This window comes from Microchirus variegatus (assembly GCF_963457635.1).
Source record: "Microchirus variegatus genome assembly, chromosome: 4".
Taxonomy (NCBI): Eukaryota; Metazoa; Chordata; class Actinopteri; order Pleuronectiformes; family Soleidae; genus Microchirus; species Microchirus variegatus.
In genome coordinates this window covers 14,812,402-14,832,745 of record NC_139805.1, presented here as the reverse complement: position 1 = coordinate 14,832,745, position 20,344 = coordinate 14,812,402, and the positions used below count along the sequence as shown (strand labels likewise).

At 40.0% G+C, this 20,344-nt stretch overlaps 1 protein-coding gene across 1 annotated transcript in view; it reads right to left on the bottom strand.

The window, feature by feature from the left end:
* The window catches only part of qsox1 (quiescin Q6 sulfhydryl oxidase 1), a gene marked incomplete at both ends in the record, with an annotated part of 28,533 nt that extends 9,174 nt beyond the window's left edge, over window positions 1-19,359 (bottom strand). The window contains 9 exons of the mRNA XM_083888163.1: window positions 626-748; window positions 8,250-8,379; window positions 8,620-8,754; window positions 13,257-13,402; window positions 13,507-13,597; window positions 14,820-14,922; window positions 15,336-15,384; window positions 16,386-16,486; window positions 19,077-19,359. Coding sequence (XP_083744289.1) covers window positions 626-748; window positions 8,250-8,379; window positions 8,620-8,754; window positions 13,257-13,402; window positions 13,507-13,597; window positions 14,820-14,922; window positions 15,336-15,384; window positions 16,386-16,486; window positions 19,077-19,359 — 1,161 coding nt within the window. The remainder of the gene's footprint in view (window positions 1-625; window positions 749-8,249; window positions 8,380-8,619; window positions 8,755-13,256; window positions 13,403-13,506; window positions 13,598-14,819; window positions 14,923-15,335; window positions 15,385-16,385; window positions 16,487-19,076) is intronic.
* Between the last annotated feature and the right edge of the window lie 985 nt (window positions 19,360-20,344).

The window sequence follows — 20,344 nt, the reverse complement described above, 5'->3', positions numbered from 1 at the left end:
TTCCCATTGATTCATTGATCCATTGATTTGCCTGCTAAAAGCTAATGATGTAAGTAAGTGACTCTTTCAATTTGCAAGGAGCCGTATACCAGAGGCTCGCAGGCTTCATTCCAAAGACAACAGCACATAGATTTTCAGCTATATGTGCTGGCACAGACACAAGGACAAAGTACATACTGAAATACCAACATATTTATTTTCCTAAATAAAAATATGTTTTTATGTACTTGTACTTGTATACACTGACAAAGCTTTGGCAGAATGGGAATGACTTTTGAAGTGATGGACAGGTTACCTTGTAGCTCGGTGTAACAACAAGGCTACTCCCAGACAGAGAGACTGACTGAGAGAGCCTCACAACAGTCTGTCACCTGCCTTCTGTTCTTTATTTGTCTAGTGCTACCTTCATTTTTACCAAAGTACCTGACAGCTTAAGAGTTAAACAGTCTGCTATCTTTCAAATATGCATTTTTCTAATGCAGTACCTAAAAAAAATCAATAAAAAAAAACATTTACAGTGAATATAATGTGCAATGTGTACCAGAGCAAACAAGAAGCTACAAGTTCACTGGAAAAACAGTGTTTCTTAACGGTCTGCGTGTCCTTGTCTTGACTCTTGACTTACTTGTGCCGAGTTGTCCAGTATCTCTTTAAACGCCTCATAGGAAATCTCATTTCCAGTCTGGTTTTGCAGCCAAGAGTTTAAATTCGTCAGCAGGTTCACCACCATAGGTCGGCCTGGAAAGTGCTGCAGACATAAAGCAACAGAGCACAATAGAAAATAATGATAAGTGGACTGTGCTGCAAACACAATGTAGAAGAATGAGAACAACCACTTTCCTCAGTGTTAGATTAGTCCCATCTGAAAAAGGTAACAAAGAAAAACAAAACAAAAAAAGCTCATCACATTTTCCCAGAGCGATATCTTCAAATTGCTTCTTTTGTCAAATAAACAAACTAAATACCTTCAGTATAACTGTGTAATACTAGAAAACACATGTTTATCTTCCTAATAGGAAGGTGGGTCCAGTAATATATTTGACTTTTTACTTTAAAACATTAAAAGAACAAAATTGATTAACAAACCGGATGCCAAGACCTTGTTTTTTATGTGGTGATACTGATGTTAAAGTCTTCTAAATAACTCCATTTGCAATTTACGGAACATTGCAAACCAACATCATCTTAATAAATACACAACCCCCGATTAACAGTTGCCAGCTCGTCCAGAAAAGTGTTTCACACAATGAGTCTGTGTTACACAATAGTTTGTGGTCTGAACATTTCCTCCTTAAAAGAATCTCACTAAATGTGACAACAACACATTTAGCTTAAGCCTTTTCCTTCATTAAGATCCATTTCCTAAGCCTCTAACAACCACTTAGCGTCCGTCTACTCAGCCTTTGTGCCGTTGAGTATTTACTTCTTTTCAAAGCAGCATTACCATGGAAACAACACAGCTGGGAGGAAACATGACACTGTGACTTGCAGAGGAAATCCTGATGATGTGAGTTTGAGAACAGTGATGACAGAGTAAAGACGGACAAAGACAAACATGTCTTTACACATGCAACACTGACAAAAGACACAGCTGATGTCTCGACTGTGATGACAGTAAGAGTTTAATACAGTTCAGCTCAATGTGCTTCTTATTTTTTTTTACAGTAAGCCTCTCTCTGTGCAACAGTTTATGGTAATGGTTCTGTTGTCAAGAAATAGACTCATTAAATGGATCAAGCAGTTTCCAAAACTTCCACAACAGGAATTCTTCCATGGTAACGTTACTTTTCTTTGTCCTCATCTTTAGCCTCTGTGCGAGACACCGTGAAAACAATTCTATATTTAAAATTTGAAATGGCACTGTGTAACTTTTGGTGTTTCTTTGTTGTCGTTAATGTTATTATTCTGCCTCTGTTTGGTCTTTGTGAACAGAAATGATGTCACATTATATTTATGCAGTGTTCTTCATCAGAAAAACAGGCTCTGCCAAGTAAAACTATCAGACCTGACTGAAGGAGCATGTGTGTGCATACAGCAGCAGAGCATTTATAATGTGAAACTGCTGAATGACCAAGATTTTTGAGCAGTTTAACTTCTGACACTTTCTTTGGCACACGTTTTCAGTCATAGTCCAACAAGTCCAATCTCCCTTTACTAGTTTAATAGTAATGTTGCTGTTGCCTCCAACTGTCTTGACTAGAGCTAAGTATTGATTCAAAACATTTAGATGCATTATTCGACCCGGTCAGAACGAGGGCCTTTCTACATGGAGTTTGCGTGTTCTCCCCGTGTGTGCGTGGGTTTTCTCCTGGTTCTCCGGTTTCCTCCCACAGTCCAAAAACCAAAATTGAGTGAGAGTGGATGGTTGTTTGTCTCTATATGTGATGGACTGGCGATCTGTCCAGGATGTACCGCCTTTCACCCAATGTCAGCTGGGATTGGCACCAGTGCCCCCCCCCCCTGCAACCCTCATGTGGAGGATAAAGCGATAGGCAGATGGATTATTAATATCCAAATAAGTGAACCGCAGGTATACTTATTCCAATCCAATTTTCTTATGTCTGGTTTAAACAAAACAAAAATACACATTACAGTAAAATTCTTAAAAGTTACGCACTACAGCTTTAACATAGCTGCGGTGAATCTGATGAAACAATAAAAAGCAGAAGTCATGTAACATGTGGCCTCTTTTTAATTTAGCCTCCTCCATCTGTTCACCAAACACACCTGCACACACACACACACACACACGCCTTTCAGCCCACGGCTCAGCTGTCTATTCATCACCTCTAACAGGATCTGTGTGTTACTCTCTGACCACTTAACCAGAACCCAGCGATTTGCTTAAACCTCCCGGGCGCGAGGCTCACACAAAAACCACACTGTCGTCTGTAGCTCGTCTGCTACCTTTCACCCACACAACCTGCTCACAACTGTCTGTGGTGGTTTTCTCTCCTGTGCCAGACTAATGTACGACTGAGTGAAATCACTTTTGACCCTATAGGTTTCTACTTAAGAGCAAAATACTTTTGAGTTTACTGGTCAGATTATACATGATAGACGACTGCCCTCCTCATTTTTAAAGATTGTATTTGTTTTAATAACACATAAAGATTTATTTCTGGATTTTAGGCTTCTTTCTAAGCCAAAAAATAAATAAAATTATTTGTCTGTTAAAAAATATGGTTTATTTTTGGAAATGCATGTCTTATACAGGACAGTGTTTTCTTTTATTAAAAATTTATCCTAGGCAAACATAAAAATGTTTTAGTTGAACAACAATAAAACGTGTACATTTCATAAATAAACAGGTCTTTTGTTAACAACTTACAAACTATATGATATAGTGAAAATCATAATATTACCAATATTATAAATACTATATTAGAGTATTCAGTATTACTATTGTTATCATTATAATAATAATAATAATAATAATAATAATAGTAATAATAATGATGATAATAATAATGATGAGGATGTATATGGGATATTGATAATGTTAATATGTCTAAATAATGACAATGAGAATGTTTAATTAAGTATTTACATATACGTATATATTATGCAGTCGAAATAACCATATAAATTATTGGTGGAGGGAGAAGAGGTGGGACTAAGTTTCGACTTCTTCTCACTCCCCTTTGAACATGGAGAATTTACATTATTAATCTAACATTAATCTAAACTTCTTTTTGTCTAAAATAGATGTTGCATGTTATTTACAATTCCATTAGTTTTAGACCCCCAACAAACTGGAAAAAGATCAGCTAAAATGGCTGAGAATGGCTTTTTTTATCATTTATATTTTATGGATTATGTTCAAAATAAAATAAATCATTATCATCATATACACATAGACACTGTGGGAAAACTATGTCAGTACAATCACTGATGCATTAAAAGAAAAACCAAAGTATAAAAGGCTGTGTGTAAAGAGCAGACAAAGGATTGTGATGTCTGCTACTCACTACCATCAGAGTGATATAATGGGTTTAGGTTTGGATCTGGGCTCTGAATGCCTACCAGTCAGAAAAGCTCATTAAAAAGCCGTATGAATTTACCCAGAAGAGAAAACGCAGGTGTTTCCCACTAATGGACTTAGCTCAGCATCACCAACACAACACTATTCATGAGTTCTCTGGGTCTGGTGAGTCAAACAATGTTTAAAATGTATTATCATTGGCAGAGACATTAGCATAATTAAGTTCTGTTTTGGCCACCGATTCATATTTTTGTAGCCTCCCTCTTCTCCTTCCTTTGACTCTATATGGTGAACAATACAATACGTTGGTTCTTAGGAGCGAGAAATGTTGCATCTTACAGAAACTGTGTACATATTTTCTTTTCAGGCAATCAGATCGTACTAAAGCACATCTGCAGAGGGAATACTGTGTTATACCAAAAATAGATGTTGCATGTTATTTACAATTCCATTTGTTTTAGACTCAAAAAGATCAGCTAAAATGCTGAGAATTTTTTTTTTTTTTTTTAAATCACCAGCAAAAAAATTCACTATTTCTATTTGAACCCTACTGTCTGTGAGTAATCAACTATGACATCAATTCTTTTCTGTTGAAGCTCCATTTAAATTTTATCACCTCACCACCTATAAATCTGTTTTTGCTCTAGAAAAACACGGAGACACGCACACATACGTGCCCTCGCCTACCCCTGTACGCCCTCCTGCCCCCCCATAGCCCAGCCCACTTGGACCATGACAATCCCCTTCACCCTGGCAATATGTCATCCCTGATCCGATTAGTATCAGCAGCACTTGAGAAACCACAAGCTCCTTGTGGTGAGGGTCCCAAGAGCGAGGCATCTGTTGGCTGCAGCACAGACCAGACCAGGCCAGACCAGGCTAGGCCAGACCAGGCCAGGCCAGGCCCAGGACAGAAAACAGGGGTGAAGCCCTTGGTATTAATCCAAATTCAATCCACCCGAAGAGGCACAGAGGAGAAAACTAGGAGAAACTATTTTTCTTATCAACACACATTTACTGTCAACTATTTTTTTTATTGATTATTAAGACAGTAACACAACTCATAAATAAATAAAGAGAGATGATATAAGTCTTTTTGTTGAGGCATTATTGTACATCATGTCCTAAGCCTTGACATAAGAAAGCCTGTGTCAAATTAGGCCAAAGCCACCCCCATCTTAATTCTTTGTTGTGTTCCTCTGCCCCTGTGTCGCCTCTGGGCTGAAGGGCTTCTTTCAAGAAAAGCAGGATAGAGGTGTAATCCTTAAAAAACCTTGCTGTAATGCTCTCATGCTTCCCAAGATCCACGATTTTAATCCTCATATATATGTAGAGGATTCATAAATCCGGCTTCAGCCTGACAAGACAGTAAATCTAGTAATATTATGACTGGGTTCCAAAAATAAAACTAAATAAAGAAAGAAACGTTTACATGTTTATATGGGGATGCAAATGGAGATGGAACGATGGGATGATTGTGGATCACAAAGAAACAAGCAAGTCATGGGATTATAATTCTTGGACAGAGCATTTAGTATTTTTTTAGGGAACAAATAAATTCACACATATTTTGTTTTACATAGGATGAACTAAATACCCATGTCTATAACTATTTAATATTGTTGTCATTTTCATAGAAAATATGTTAATATCTATCCATCTGTTTGTGATGCTATTCTGATATTTTGATTTTTTTTTTCACTAAAGCAATTTGGAATTTTAAACCGTGATAATCATGTTTCAGAATTTTCTGACTATTATTGACAAAATGGTTAAATAAAAATAAAAAGAACCTGGCAGTTTATTCGCTGATGAAAATAGTAATCCTCAGCACGCACACACACACACACACAAATCGCTGATGCAAATACGCACATTTCAATGCATGCAAATGCACTTTCCGCTAATTGTTCTTGCAAATATTCTGGTAAGTATTAAAATGTGTTTGATGATTGAGTGAATGTGTCATCACTGTCAGACCCACACTGTAGTCAGGACAATGGTGAGTCATTTGCACTCTCATCTAATCACATGACTCATGCGGCGAGTTCAGGTGTCCGATTTAACATACTGTTGTTAGTGATCAAGAGGAGGAGGACAGTTTAACAGTGACATCATTGCCACGGCTAATCAACAATCATTTGAATATACTGAATATACAACAAAAAGGTAAGCATGTTGAAATAAAATGTCAACAATAATCATGAGAAAATGTCTGACAAGGATTCATTTTTGTTCCCGAGTGAGAGTTGGGGAAACCAGATTTCATTTTGCTTAAACAATACATAACAATTGAAATCCGGCTTCTAAATGACATGATATAAATCCAGCCATTTTCTATCACTTTATCCTCCACATGAGGGTCGGCTGTGCCAATCTCAGCGGACATAGGGCGATAGGCGGGGTTTACCCTGGACAGTTTGCCAGTCCATCGCAGGGACACATATAGAGAGAAACTTTTAGTGTCCGAACATGATAAAATGTGTCATCAAACATTAATATTACACTAAAGAGTTGGACTTTCTCATCCCAAAATCTCCTACAGTCACACGTCGCAGGTAGCTGAGACAAACGGACGGCCTCCTGAGCTACACAAAACCCCGCTGAGAGGCTGCTCCATGCTGGTGGTGGTGGAGGGTAACAGGCTAAAAATACCACTGGGACCTGCCGCCATTGACTAAACAAACTGAAGCTAATGGGAGGCCACAGTGCTGTGCCTGCACACACACACACACACATTCATGGATGCACAGCAGCTTGCCACAACATCTCCCCAGAGAGTGAGATATAATCAGAGAGATTGGTGGCAGACTAGGGCAGTGAGACAGCCTGGTGCGTAGCCAATGGGGACAGGGCTCGCAGGTCAGGCCTCATCATGACAACATGTTTGTCTGGGTGGCACACTTCAGTGAGGAAGCAGAGAGCGTGATATTAGTGGGGGAAAAAAGGCAGGAAGAAAGTGCAGAAAAGGAGGGAAAGGGAGGAGCATCAACAAAAATGGAATCAAGAGAAATGTAAACATTAATTCTGTCTTTGTACGTAGAAACTTAACGGGTCAGAATGGAAATGTGAAAACAAGAAAGGGAGGATGATACTGAAAAGAGCATATTGAAAAATGCAGGATGGAAGCATCCAGTGGGTTGTTTTCGTGAACCACGGAGGGTTGACAGCTATTCACAGAATGTATGTGTGAAGCCACAAGTGAAGATAACGCATGAGGAGGAGGAGGAGGAGGAGTGGTGGTGGCTGGGGTATCCCAGCAAGGTTTGATAGTAATCTTGATGCATCGGTGTAAAGCGTGTGGGAGGTGAGAGTATGGCAGCCACGCTTCAATCCCCCTGGGACACTTCCACAGTGGGAGCCAACATCAAGAGGACCAACTATACCCACAAGAGTGCTGCTGCTCCAGTCAAGTGTATCCACTTATCCATTCATCCATTCATTGTCTACCGCTTTATGCGGCATATGCAGGCGGCAGAGAGGGGGGGGGGGGGGGGGGGGGCGACTGGAACTAATCCCAGTTGACATAGTGTGAAAGGCAGGGTACACTCTGGACATCGCAGGGCCAACACATGGATGAGAGGAATACTATGTTGAAATGTCAGTGTGTGTGTGTGTGTGTGTGCGGTTAAAAAGGACAAAATACACTTCTGGATTTTAATATGCAGAATAATCTAATAGTTACTAAAGTATAAAATAAAGTATTAAAATAACATTACATAGGAGGATCCTTAAGCTTTGAAATAGATAAACATAAAACAAATCTAAAAGTCTAAAAACGACTTCACTGTCTCACTCTCCACCTAGTGGTGACATGCTGCAACTACATACTTATGTTGCTTGTGAATGTCTTGCAATGAAGGACACGCATATATCACTTCAATCTTTATCTGTGACTATTTTTTGGTTTTGACCATATTTTGTTTTTAAATGTTTCAATGTATGTGTTTATTAATCACCATAGTAAATAACATCATATGGTTATTATAAGAGTTCTAACAAGGAAGGAGTATATTAAGGATTGAGTGTAAACAGACTGATTATTATCTCCAAATAACAGAATAATTAACTCATGTTGCTGTACTGATTGAAAAGATTTTCCAACAGTTTTTATGTATCACACTAAGCTTTACAATCATTGTGTTTTCGCATGTGTGTGTCTGTGTGTGTGCATGCAGTGATCTGAAACTCTGAACATTCCCAGTCTATACTGAATTATGAAAATTACTATATGTATAATGTACTATAATAAAGGGAACTTTACCTTCGCCAGGACATCGACATACTTCTTGAGAGATATCAAGCGGACTCCTTTGATGACAGTGTGACCAGCTATCTCCTCACGCATGGAGTAGTGCAGTGCTGACTCCAGGTCTGCCATATACACCCTGGTCCTGGACACACACACACACACACACACACACACACACACACACACACACACACACACACACACACACACACACACACACACACACACACACACACACACACACACACACACACACACACACACACACACACACACACACACACACACACACACACACACACACACACACACACACACACATTTGTAACAAGGAGACAATATACAGACTAAGACAGTTCAGGGTTGTGCATTTTGTTCATACCTGTTGAACGATTTCCATGGTTTTGCTTTGCTGTCGGTGTTGACATCTGCGATGGTAAGTGGAGGCTTTCCTGAACGCACCACCCCCTGTAGCCCCTGGAGGGCGTAAGAGTAGAACGTACGGGCCTCAAAATTGCTGTTGAGAGAAGAGCACAGGTGAAAGGTGAAAGTGAGCCTCAAGTCACTCAAGCTTTGTAGCATAACACCTTCAGTGGCAGGTTTTGTGTACAGGCCTCTGAGCGTCAAGAAACTTACAAATTAAAATCATATTTGTGGGGAAACTTTTCCTTCTTCTACGGTCAGCTCTGAAGTGGAACTTAACTTGCGTGAAAGAACGTGACTCCATTCCTGCCGCGAACCTCAAACAAAATGTACTTTTTTTATTTTCAACCTTTTGTTTCAGCAGTCCACCACCATAAAAATATTTTATGAGCTGTATTTTTTGTGGCCATATATTTTACACACTTATGGGATTGCATTTTAAATACTGAGCAGATGGTGCCAGGGAAGCATGGGACTGAGAGAGAGACATTAACTCTCTCTCCATCTCACACACACGCACGCACGCACGCACGCACGCACGCACGCACGCACGCACGCACGCACGCACGCGCACACACACACACACACACACACACACACACACACACACACACACACACACACACACACACACACACACACACACACACACACACACACACACACACACACACACACACACGTTTGCTGTGCTATTCTTCTTAGGATAATGCATTGACGTGCACTCACAAAGCATCATCCCTCACCTTAACCATAACAAGTTAATGCCTAACCCTAACCTTAACGTAATCTCAATTTTAATCTTAACCAGAAACTTAACCGCTTTCTCAGAAATTAGATTCTGCCTCATTAAGTTTAGTCTCCATGAGGACTACTGGTCCAGACAAGGTCCTCAAGAGAGATAAATACAAGTATACACGCACACAAAGCTTTGTGCTGCTATTCCTGCATTGACTTCTGTGTATTTGGACAGTCTTACCAAAGACTTATTAAGTTAGAATTAAGGTTGTACCTAACTGGGACCAGGCTTTGGTCCTCATGAGGACTACAGGTCTGAACAAAATCAAAGTTTACACCTGAAAATGTCCAAAAGAGATAACAAAATTGAATACATGTACAAACAGACGTGCAAATGCACACACACAAACTCTCTCTCTCTTTCTCTCTACCCCTCATACCCTCCTCTCATTTGATTTCTCCCCTTGTCACTGACACCATGAGAGAGCGTAAGGGAGAGAGAGCATCGTAAAACTGCAACAGGATGGTAATAAGGAGGATGGATACTCTGGGCCCAAGCTCACTCACACCAGCCCGGGACTCAATTACACCTGCGTGTCTGGGGGGAGTGTACAGATGTGAAGGGAGAGCCATTCATCCTGCAGTCCCAAGGGCTGTCGCACGGGCAGGCAGGCATCAGGGTGGGCTGGGAGGGAACGCATTCACCTGGGACCAGTGTGCACATTACATGCATGACGGATGTACGACGCCCCTGCATGCTCTCTCTCCATCTCTCTCTCTCACACTCTCTCTATTTCTCTCTTACACACACACACACACTGTACACTCTCCCAGGACCAATCAGACATTCAGTGATGATGGGAGGCCATCTGTCGCCGTGTGCGGCTGGGGCTTGTTTGGCAGGTGAAGCCAGAAAAGCAATGGCATTGTTTTCATGCAAGAAATTAAAAAACCTCCCCTCTGTACAGTGATGGAGATGAGGGGGGTTGGAAGGGGAGAGATGGAGGGTGAATAAATAAATCGGCAATAAATCATTTCTTTTTTGCATTTGTCAACTAAAAAGACTCCTCTTTGCATGCCAAGTTATTGAAACAGCCAAACAAAGAGGCAGAAACAGCAGATGAATTTGCAGGGTGAGGAATGATCAGCGCTGCTTTATGATAGTGAATAATGGGAGTGATTTTGATGCTCTGATCCCATTAAGAGGCCAGATGTTTTAAAAGTATTCTCATGAATAGGGTTCAGATAATGAGCACACAAGGAAGCTTTCCGGGAGAAAGCAAAGTTGTTGCATGTGGAACAATAGGAAATCAAGGGCAGTAAACTTGGTGTTTCACCTCAAGCTCAACAGAGCTCAAAAAGTTTCAGATGCCATTGTAGAGCCCCGTTCATCCTCAATCTATGGAAGGAGCAGGGACACTAACATATTTCTATGTTCGGGGAGTGGTTCACCTTGATACACTCATGAGAGGAGTTGTAGTAAAAGAGTTGAAGGGGTTTTTTTTGGGGTTCACAATAACACATGAAACAGTGATTTGTGTTGAGCTATCAAGTGAGTGGAGGTTCTTAAATGAAAGGATGAAGCGTGGAATCCAGTATGGCTACTACTCTATCATTACAGTGTTAATAGTGTGTTTTGGTTCTTCCAAGAACATGTACAAAATATTAATATTTTATATCTGGTACAGAGCAAAATATACACAAAGCTGGTCCCCTCACACATCCAAATCAAATACACGTATACAGTATTTCAAAAAATGTTAGCTAAGTTAAGAAATTAAATGAATGTACACTTGCCATGTAGGTTTGTCTATATTTGGCATGGTAACCAAGTAACTCCTTCCCATCCAGTGATGGCTGAATTTGGTAAGTAAACAGCTGTTAATGCTAACACTTTGTGACAATAGCATAAATTGAAAACTGTTCTTCTCCACTCAGGCTCCATCAGAAATGCTATTTGTTGAACTTTTTGTGTTGGCTACAAAAGTTGATGTCGAGTGTGGTTTATGTGGAATGCAGTATTTTGCAATTTGGACAATGAACAGTTGAGTTTCGGCTGGTGTTTGCACGTTGGCAGGAAAAACACATGGACAACAGTTGCAACACTGTTTTCTTGACCAGTTGGTTTCAGTGTGCTGTCAAACTGTTGCATTTTGTGTTAACAACACACAACAATGAGCAGTAGTCTCAGTTCTTTGGTGAAGTTACCTCCTGTAGAAGAATGTTTGCCTAAATTCTTCCTATGAGGACACCCTCTTCTTAACGCTGACAAACAAAATGAGTACCAAATATGAGACAAAATCAAATTTGTGCATAAAATAAAATTTTAACTGAATCAACTAATGCATGTTACTTCAAATATATACAGCATAAAGCTCAAGTATGCGCCTGTAAAAATCCTGCCAATTTATTTCTTGAACCCTAAGACACATCTGTGGCTCCCAACCCAGTCTGTGAAAATGATTGCTGTAGGAGATACACGAGATATATAGTAAGCATTAGTTTGACTGAACGCCAGTGTAGCCTCTTCCATTTGTCATTTTAAGGGCTGTCCCAAAGCGAGAGGAAGTGGTCAACAAAACCTCACGACAGTAGTAGTCTGTATCAGTGCCAACACCTTTCTTCATCTTCTTCATCTTAAAAAGGACAAAAGTTTCCCCTTGTGTTTAATTAGATTGTTAAAAAGCCCCAAAACATGAGATACTAATTCACAATAAAAAATTAGCTGGGCCGCAACTAATGATTATTTTCACAATCAGTTAATCTGTGGATTATTTTCACTATTTATAATTTGGATGTTTGGTCCAAAAAAGGTTGACCTGTGTTTCCCTAACCCGATGTTCTCAAATCTTCTCTTGTTTTGTCCACAAACCAAAAGTATGCAAAAACCCATCATTTTTCACATTTAAGAAGATCAGAAAATCAACCAGACAGATTGTTTTAATTAGAAAAAATACTTATTTATTGATTAGCTCAGTTATCAATTAATTGATGAATTGTTGCAGTCCTAAAATGTTGTATTGGATCAGATACTCATTTACAACAGAATCAATACCAGCAGTGCCCTCTTCACCTCCTCCAGTTGACACAACTTCACACAGCAGCACTGCAAACACACAACTACTCCTCTAACTAGCAGATGAACACATGGGTGTCACGAGCTGACATTCACAACGCTGAGCTGGCTGAACATGGCGAGTGCTGCTGCTGAAGGGCTTTTATAATCAGTCAAAAATAAAAAAGCACAAGCTTCTTTGTATGCATTGTTCTCAGTCATCTTCACTAGTTATCTGTAGGCAACTTGAAGTTGTTTTACCTCTCAGCCAAGAGGCTTCATCGGTTCTGACAAACTGGTGGAAAACTACTTGTGTTGTTCTGTGTGTGACAATTAGTCCAACACACACACACACACAATACCAGAGTGTGTTTCTCAGGTAACCCTAACATCCCTCTTTTACACCTTGACTTAGGTGAAACTAATCTCCGGAAACTGGGTCAGGAAATGAAGACCTAACTATCCAGCCTACAGAGGTTAAACAACAGGACTTTTTTCAACAGTCTGAACTAAAGATTAAGATTCCCTCATTAGTCCCGCAGTGGGGAAATTTCCAATTTCTGCATTTTGGCGCTCGGGGAGCAGTGAGGGGGTCAGGTGCCTTGCTCAAGGGCACTTCATCTGCGGACTGGTCGGGGTTCGAACCGGCTACAAGCTTGAAGCCCTAACCATTAGGCCACAGCTGCCCTAAAGCTTCTTAATGTGAGCTGAAAGGTCTTCCAATTAAGTCCAGTTGCTTTGAAGTACAATACTAAACCTTGTTTTCCAGTCAAAGTTTAAAACACAGATGCGCAGATACTCACACTATGAGTCTGGTGAAGTTGCCACTGGGATAGTAAAGGTAGCAGGATGGAAACTTAGTCACTCCCAGTTTGTTCACCAGAACAGACTGTGTGTTCAGGACCCTACGTACAGCAATGTTCTCAAACTGTAACAGGTCCAGGGTGACCTGAAAAACACACACATACACACAGGTTGGGTTATCATTGTCTGATAGACTGTATTGAGCTGTTTTGTAAACACAGTTCAGGCTGTTGGCCGCTCGACTGTTACCTCGCGGCCTAAGTAGGAGTCAGGGTTTTCAAAGATCAGGGCCAGATGTTGCACATTGTTTGTCTCAAAGAAGCTGTCAACTTCTGCTTTGCTGGAGAGAGAGAGAGAAACAGATGAAATCCATAAAACGGAATTTATGGCATTCCAGACAACTTTGGTTAAAGGGCTGTTTCACCCATTTTTTCCCCACCTGGTCAAATGAAGAATAAACTTTAAATCATTATGATGCTGCTGATGTGTTGTGTTTAACTCAAATTCTATTACAGAGTTGGATTAAATTTGACAGATTTCCGATCTTTTACTCATAAAAACTTGTCAATTGACAGAAACAAGTGTAGGACAGTGTAGGACTTTTATTTTCTTTGAAGGAAGTGACTTGACAATGATTTTCTTTTGGCAATTTCATTCATGTTTATCAATCCCAATATCCTATGTTGTTGTGGGAATGAGACATGTATCTCAGATCCACGGTCTTGATGATTAAATAACACATTTATCTCTGGAAATGGATAAAATAATTTTAAAAAGCCGAACAACTGTATGTGGCCCTTTAAGCATTTAGCAGTTCCAAACATCACCAACAGTTATTAAAGCATAACTAAACCTCCTCTTTTGTAGCTAAAATATCAAGAAGTGGGCTGAGACCTGAGGGAGGGTGAAGAGGAGAGAGAGAGTGGAGCGGTGAGGGGGCGCGGTTTGGTAGTCAATTCTGACATTGAGGCCCCCTTTACACCTGGCATTAAAATGTGTTTTCTGTGATGGGATTTGCCATCGGACAGCACCGGACCACTTCAGGAGACGGCCTGAGACTTATTGTGACCGCATGGAACAGAAGTGTAATTTTAACGAGAAACCGTGGACTCACATGAACTTATATCATCATCATATCACGATAAAAACAAGTAAAACATTTTGAAACGAGCAAAGCAAAAAAAACAGAGATAAACGTTTGTGTATGCAGTGCATGTGTCTGGTTACGTGTGTGTGCAAAGAAGGGTGGTCTAGCTGCAATGACGTCCATTCTAATGGAAACATGGTCCCTGGGGAACCTCACGCTTTCACAATTATCTTATCTTGAGTAAATGCACCAGTTGTAAGTAATAAGAAGTAAATAAGAAGCCAAAACACTTCCTGGTTAAATAAAGGTAAAATAAATACTTGAACGAACTCCTTTTCAAACAGACATACTCTGCTCTGCAATAACGTTTGAACCATTCACCCATTTTATTGTTGCAACCGATATGAGAACTATTCCGCTCCCAGTTTGATTCCTATTCAAAAACTATGACTGAACTGGTGAACGGGTGCTTTACCTGATGGGCTCCAGTGGGGGGCAGGCGGGGGGCCCAGGGTCAGGATGACTCTCTAGTTTGTCTATGATTAAGTGTCGGAGAAGTTGGACATCATGGGGTAAACCTGGGGGTCAAAGGGCACAATGTGTCACTGTTTGCTCCCACTTTAGACTATCAATACATCCATGACTGCACAAGAATGAACACAAACAACTCCCTGGGCAACTGTGAGTCAGTGTGACCCACCTCATTAGCCCGATTAGAAAATTATCAGTCAGTGTGCATAACCCTGATGACCACTGAAACTGTATAAATCACAATTTAAAGCAGCATCGCATAACTTTTGGAGAATATTGTTCATATTATTCTGCCAAACAGAGGCATTTGTGGGTCTACAGCTGCAGAGGTGGACGGGGACAATAAGCCTTTATGCTGTCAAACTGCTGAAACTTTGCTTTCCAGTTATACACTCCCGTTGTAAAGGTAAAGTCTGTCAGTCACCAAATGAAAGGCTCTTTGAATTGCATCTGTGTATACCTCTTTCAGCCTCGCCTGCAGCGCCAGCCTTGGAGTAGGCAGGGAAGAACTGTGAAAAGAAAAAGAGAGGGTTTGGTTAGAGAGGAAGGACAGATGAAGAGAGAGAGAGAGAGATGGGCCTCACACGACCATGAGAGAAATGTATAATGTTTGGTGGGGGGCGCAGCCTTCCTCTCTCCTTGCCTTGACCTCTAAATCCCCCCTGGTTAAAATGAGTCGCAGATGTTATAAAGCTCTATTGTGAGTTCAAATAGAAGGGGGTCTTTGTTTCACTGGAAGTCAGAAAGGAGAAGCAGAAGTGAGAGTACACACACTTCTGCTGACTAATCAGATCAGCAATAGCTGTGTGAAACTGTAGCTACCGATCACCCTGAAAACTGAACTCCATGCTAACAGTATTACATATATTATTACATTCTAATTAAACTCATCTAAAATGATGCATAGACCAAACAACTGGTAACACAGTTACTAAAAGAAGGACAACGACTTGTTATGGCTATTTACCGCCACCTACTGACACAAAGGGTATACAGAATTATTATTCAAGCAAATATCCTCACTAAGTTTGAAGTAAATTGATCATAGCTACAGACAACTTTGATCAGAAATGGTTCTTAGTAACCTGAAGTTATGCAAAGAAAAATGCCTGGGAAATGGTGTTTTTGCACAATTTAAGCATATTTGATTCTGTTCGACTGACATTTAATGTTGACAGTCGTTAAATGCAAATGCAAATTAAACCACAGAAAAACAGAGAAGCACAGTCAGTTACAGATATTTAAATAATTTCTTGTTTTACCCTCAATGCAGCTACTCATTTGTAGCTTTTTGTTTTAAAAGTCAACAAAAAAAGGCAGAAAAACCACAGATTTCAGCAGATGAAAGTATGACATATTTGACATTTAAGCTTAATTAAACGACTTGAATCAAAAAACTAAATTTGATTACTAGTCTTTAGCAGAAAAATAATGTTTCTAACACAACTTATTACATTGATTATCCCACACACACTTGTATATGTCCACTCTACAATGAGCTCACTGTTACCATTAAGGTAGGAAACCCTGTGATGCTGTTGCTGGTGCAGATCTCCCTGTTCCCAGCTGCAGCGCAGTCTATTGCTGCCAATTGAACAGCTGGCTTCCACTCTGAGAACAGATCAAGGGAAAAAGACACAACAAATATTTAGTTTTACAGTGAACTGCAAAGCTGGAGAACCTTTGGCCTGTAATAAAATAAATAGAAGAAGAAAGAAAGGGTCCCTTAGGGTAGTTTCATTCCATTATTTCTATAGAAGCAAAAATCAACCTTAACCATTTTCAGACATGAACTCTATAAGCTTATGTCTGGAGATGTGGTTCCAAACATTACTCAGAGTTTGCTCTTAACATCTGGGTGAGCTGCATTCAAAAAACAAGCAGAATCTCCCATAGATCCAGACAGGAGAAACATCTGTATCATACGGCACGTTCAATGCAAATTATAAGCTGCTTCTATAAAACAAGATTGTGACAGATATTATGTTATACAGGCTAGTTATGAACTGAAAGCTGAAAGTCTAAAGGTCTAGTATGTAAGAGTTAGTGACATCGAACAGTAAGACTGCAGACTGTAACAAACAGAGGACTTCTCAGTTCAGCCCTCACTTCAGTGAGTATGACGGGGAACTACAGCAGCTTTCTACGAGGGAGAATGTTGTTCTTCGGGGGATGGGACTGAGGAGATGAGAGGCCCTTTGAAAGAGAGGCAGAATCCAGAAGGATTAAGGGGATAAAGATGAGGATAAATAGATGAAGATGAGAATAAAAGAGAACCTTGAAGTGTGATAAACAGCTGGGTGAACTTTGAGCACAAGAGCTTTGAATTGCGATGAAGTCCTTCTTCATCGCAATTCAAAGCTCTTGAAGGATGAGACTGAGGAGATGAGAGGATGAGAACTGTGACGAAGAACCTTGAACTGCGGAGGGCAGCATTACACTCTGTGTACAGGAAATACATTCTTTGGAGAAGAAGAAGAAGCACTTCCCACTTCAAAATGCAAAATTAACTTAGCTAAGGTACATATAAAAGGTAAAAATATACAATATAAAAATTCAATTTATGCCAATGCCCTGAATGTTACACACTGGACCTTTACCGGGATATATCCCCATTTTATTTTGTTGATTATTTATTATTATTTATGAAATGATGCCGTCGACTGGACATGTTGCATCCCGTCAGATAAATTGCTGTTAATACAGCTACAGGTGTATGAAAACATGCGCGTGAGGCTAATTTCTCTTGCAATGTTCCAGTGAGTCACTCTTTTCCCAAATGCAAAGTATGTGATACCTCATGCAAAGCCGTCATTTTCTATTGTTGACTCGGTGTGAGATTGAAATACCCCATGACTGTGTCAGGCTCTTATCACAGTCTTTGCCCATGACTGTCAATCTAATTAAATCGATTCCCATGGTTGTGCGATATTTGTTTTTCTGCAACAGTAACAAAACTCTGACAATGTGAGGGAAAGCCACTCAAAACACTTACCTTAGATCACATTCTCGGATGAACACATGCAAACTACAGCCTGGTCCTTTGATTGTTAACATGCACATGACAAAAACCTCAGCGACATGCAACTTAAACGACAATAGAAGTTGACCAACTTCAGTAATTGTAGTCCATTTAAGTACTTGGTATGGAAGTATGGAATGAAGCCAACTGGTGGGCCTTGGAGGTACTGCAGGTGAATATAAAATGCAGTGCGCGATTGCTGAATAATACAAATCGCATTATTGTCATCATTTCAAGTCATCTCACACTTACGATAAATCAGGGGTTCTCAAAGTTTTGATACCTGAGGGCCCATTTAGGAACCCAACGTTGGACTGAGGGCCGCCAAAGGGAAAAAAAAGGGGAAAAAACAGAAAGAAATCCCATTTTTAATAATTTTAATGACAAGATTACAGTTCTACAGTTTACACTTATTGGTTTGTATCCAGTAATGTCCAACAAACATTTAACAAGCTTAGTAGCTCCTGGATTATAACTATCAACTGTAATTCATTGCGGGCCACCAGAAATGTTTCTGCGGGCCGCCATTGGCTTGCGGGCCACACTTTGAGAACCAATGCGATAAATAAACAAGTATATGGTGTTAATGCCAAAACAGACACAGTGTGTAGTTTAGGCAGAAATAATAAAAATTAAATAATCTTTCAATTTTAACAACATGGTGTGAAAAGATAATATGCATACATCAATTAATAAATAGATACTGTTCTTTATTATTATTATTTTTAAATGGGGGGGGGGGACAAATTAAAATTGAGAATACATCAATATGGTATGGCGTCTTATTTTGTAATTTTGATATTATATTATATATTAATATATATTATATTATTATATAATGACAATTCAAATGTTACCAGTTTGTCACATTACATTGCATGTGTTTTGATTACTATTTAGGGGCCTCAGTCCTCTGAAGATGCTGATGAACTGTGAGTTACAGTATTTAGTTCGAGTTAAGTTTAAAGACTTCTTCGCTCACTGAAGATAAAACCTCATCCAAGAGGCTTCTTCACAGGTGAAACGCCTTCAAACTAACTCAGTGACTGACCTGGAAGACTAAGAACCTTCACAGTGTTGAACTGTGAGACGAAACAATATGCACAGTCAAAAAAGAAAATATACGAGTGGAGATTAAAGCCCAGTGTAAACATCTGCAGCTTCGGGCCGAGTACCAACCTCGTATGTCTCTGGCCAAAATCTTGTACTTCGGAGCAAAGTTGATGCAGTGTCCGCACCACGAAAGGTAAAACTGCAGCACGGTCGCAGCTGTCGAGTTCACCAGAACCGAATCCACATTTCCCGGGGTTATCACGGCGACCTGGTCAGAGGCGGTGTACAGTCCGGCCTCCGCAGCGGAACTAAAGAGGAGACAAAAACACAACCAGGCGGCGTGCGCTGCTCCTTTTACTCTGGGATTCAAAGTAAACCGAGACGTGGCACAGCCGCAGCTCCGCGCCATCTTCCCCGTGTCAGAAGTGCTGCTACTGCTGCTGGAGGAGGAGGAAACTGTCGCTCTGACAATGACCGCAGCACTTTTCCATTTTATCGCTACAAAAGTTGACACAAGTCTTTCTGCCCCCCCCGGGCCTGCGTCCCTCCCACTAAACCCCCCCGCATTACAAAGTTCACGTTCCCTAATGTCTCTGATATTTGGTTCCACATGGAACCATATTGAATGCCAAAAGAGGCAGCTTTATAAAAACAATCGAAAACAAATAAAATAGTAGAAAAAATATTAATAATAATGATTATATTGAATACATAAAACACTTTATACCGGAAACAAGCGACAACTCTTATCTTTTCAGCTAATTGTTCTCCGTGCCCTTAAGGAGGGAGGAAAGGATGTGGTTAGAGAGAGGGACAGGAAATTTGACCTCAATGTTCTGTTTGCTTCTATCAGTCAATCACACTGATAATATATTTTTCAATATAATATAAAAAGTAAAATAGACCTCGATGAATATGATATATTGGTCATTTCATTACCTGATGTAATGCAAACTCCATATTGACCCCAGTCTATTTGCATGTAAAGCAATGTGTCCCCAGTTTCTCGTTGGTGAAAAGACTACAGGTCTTAGCCTCCATCATGCATTTTGGAGTTTGTATCTCAAACTCAGATACAGTGGAATATCATCCTTCACGCACATTTAAACACATCACTCCCAATCCGATTCTGATCACATGCCCAAACATGAGCATGAGGAAAGACAGAAGGTGGCAACAATTTCTGCAAACTTCATCTTCAAATATAAATGTAAGCAGACTGGAAACTCCCTTAGGAACAGCAGAAGCCTTATTTATAAGTTCAAAATTTGTTTGGTTAATAAATATATGTTATGTACTTATTTTCAAAGTAAACAGTGTTTATTTCACAATAGTTCCGGTTACAGTTAAAGCGGGCCCTACTGGAAAGACAGCAAGTATATTTACAGCCATAA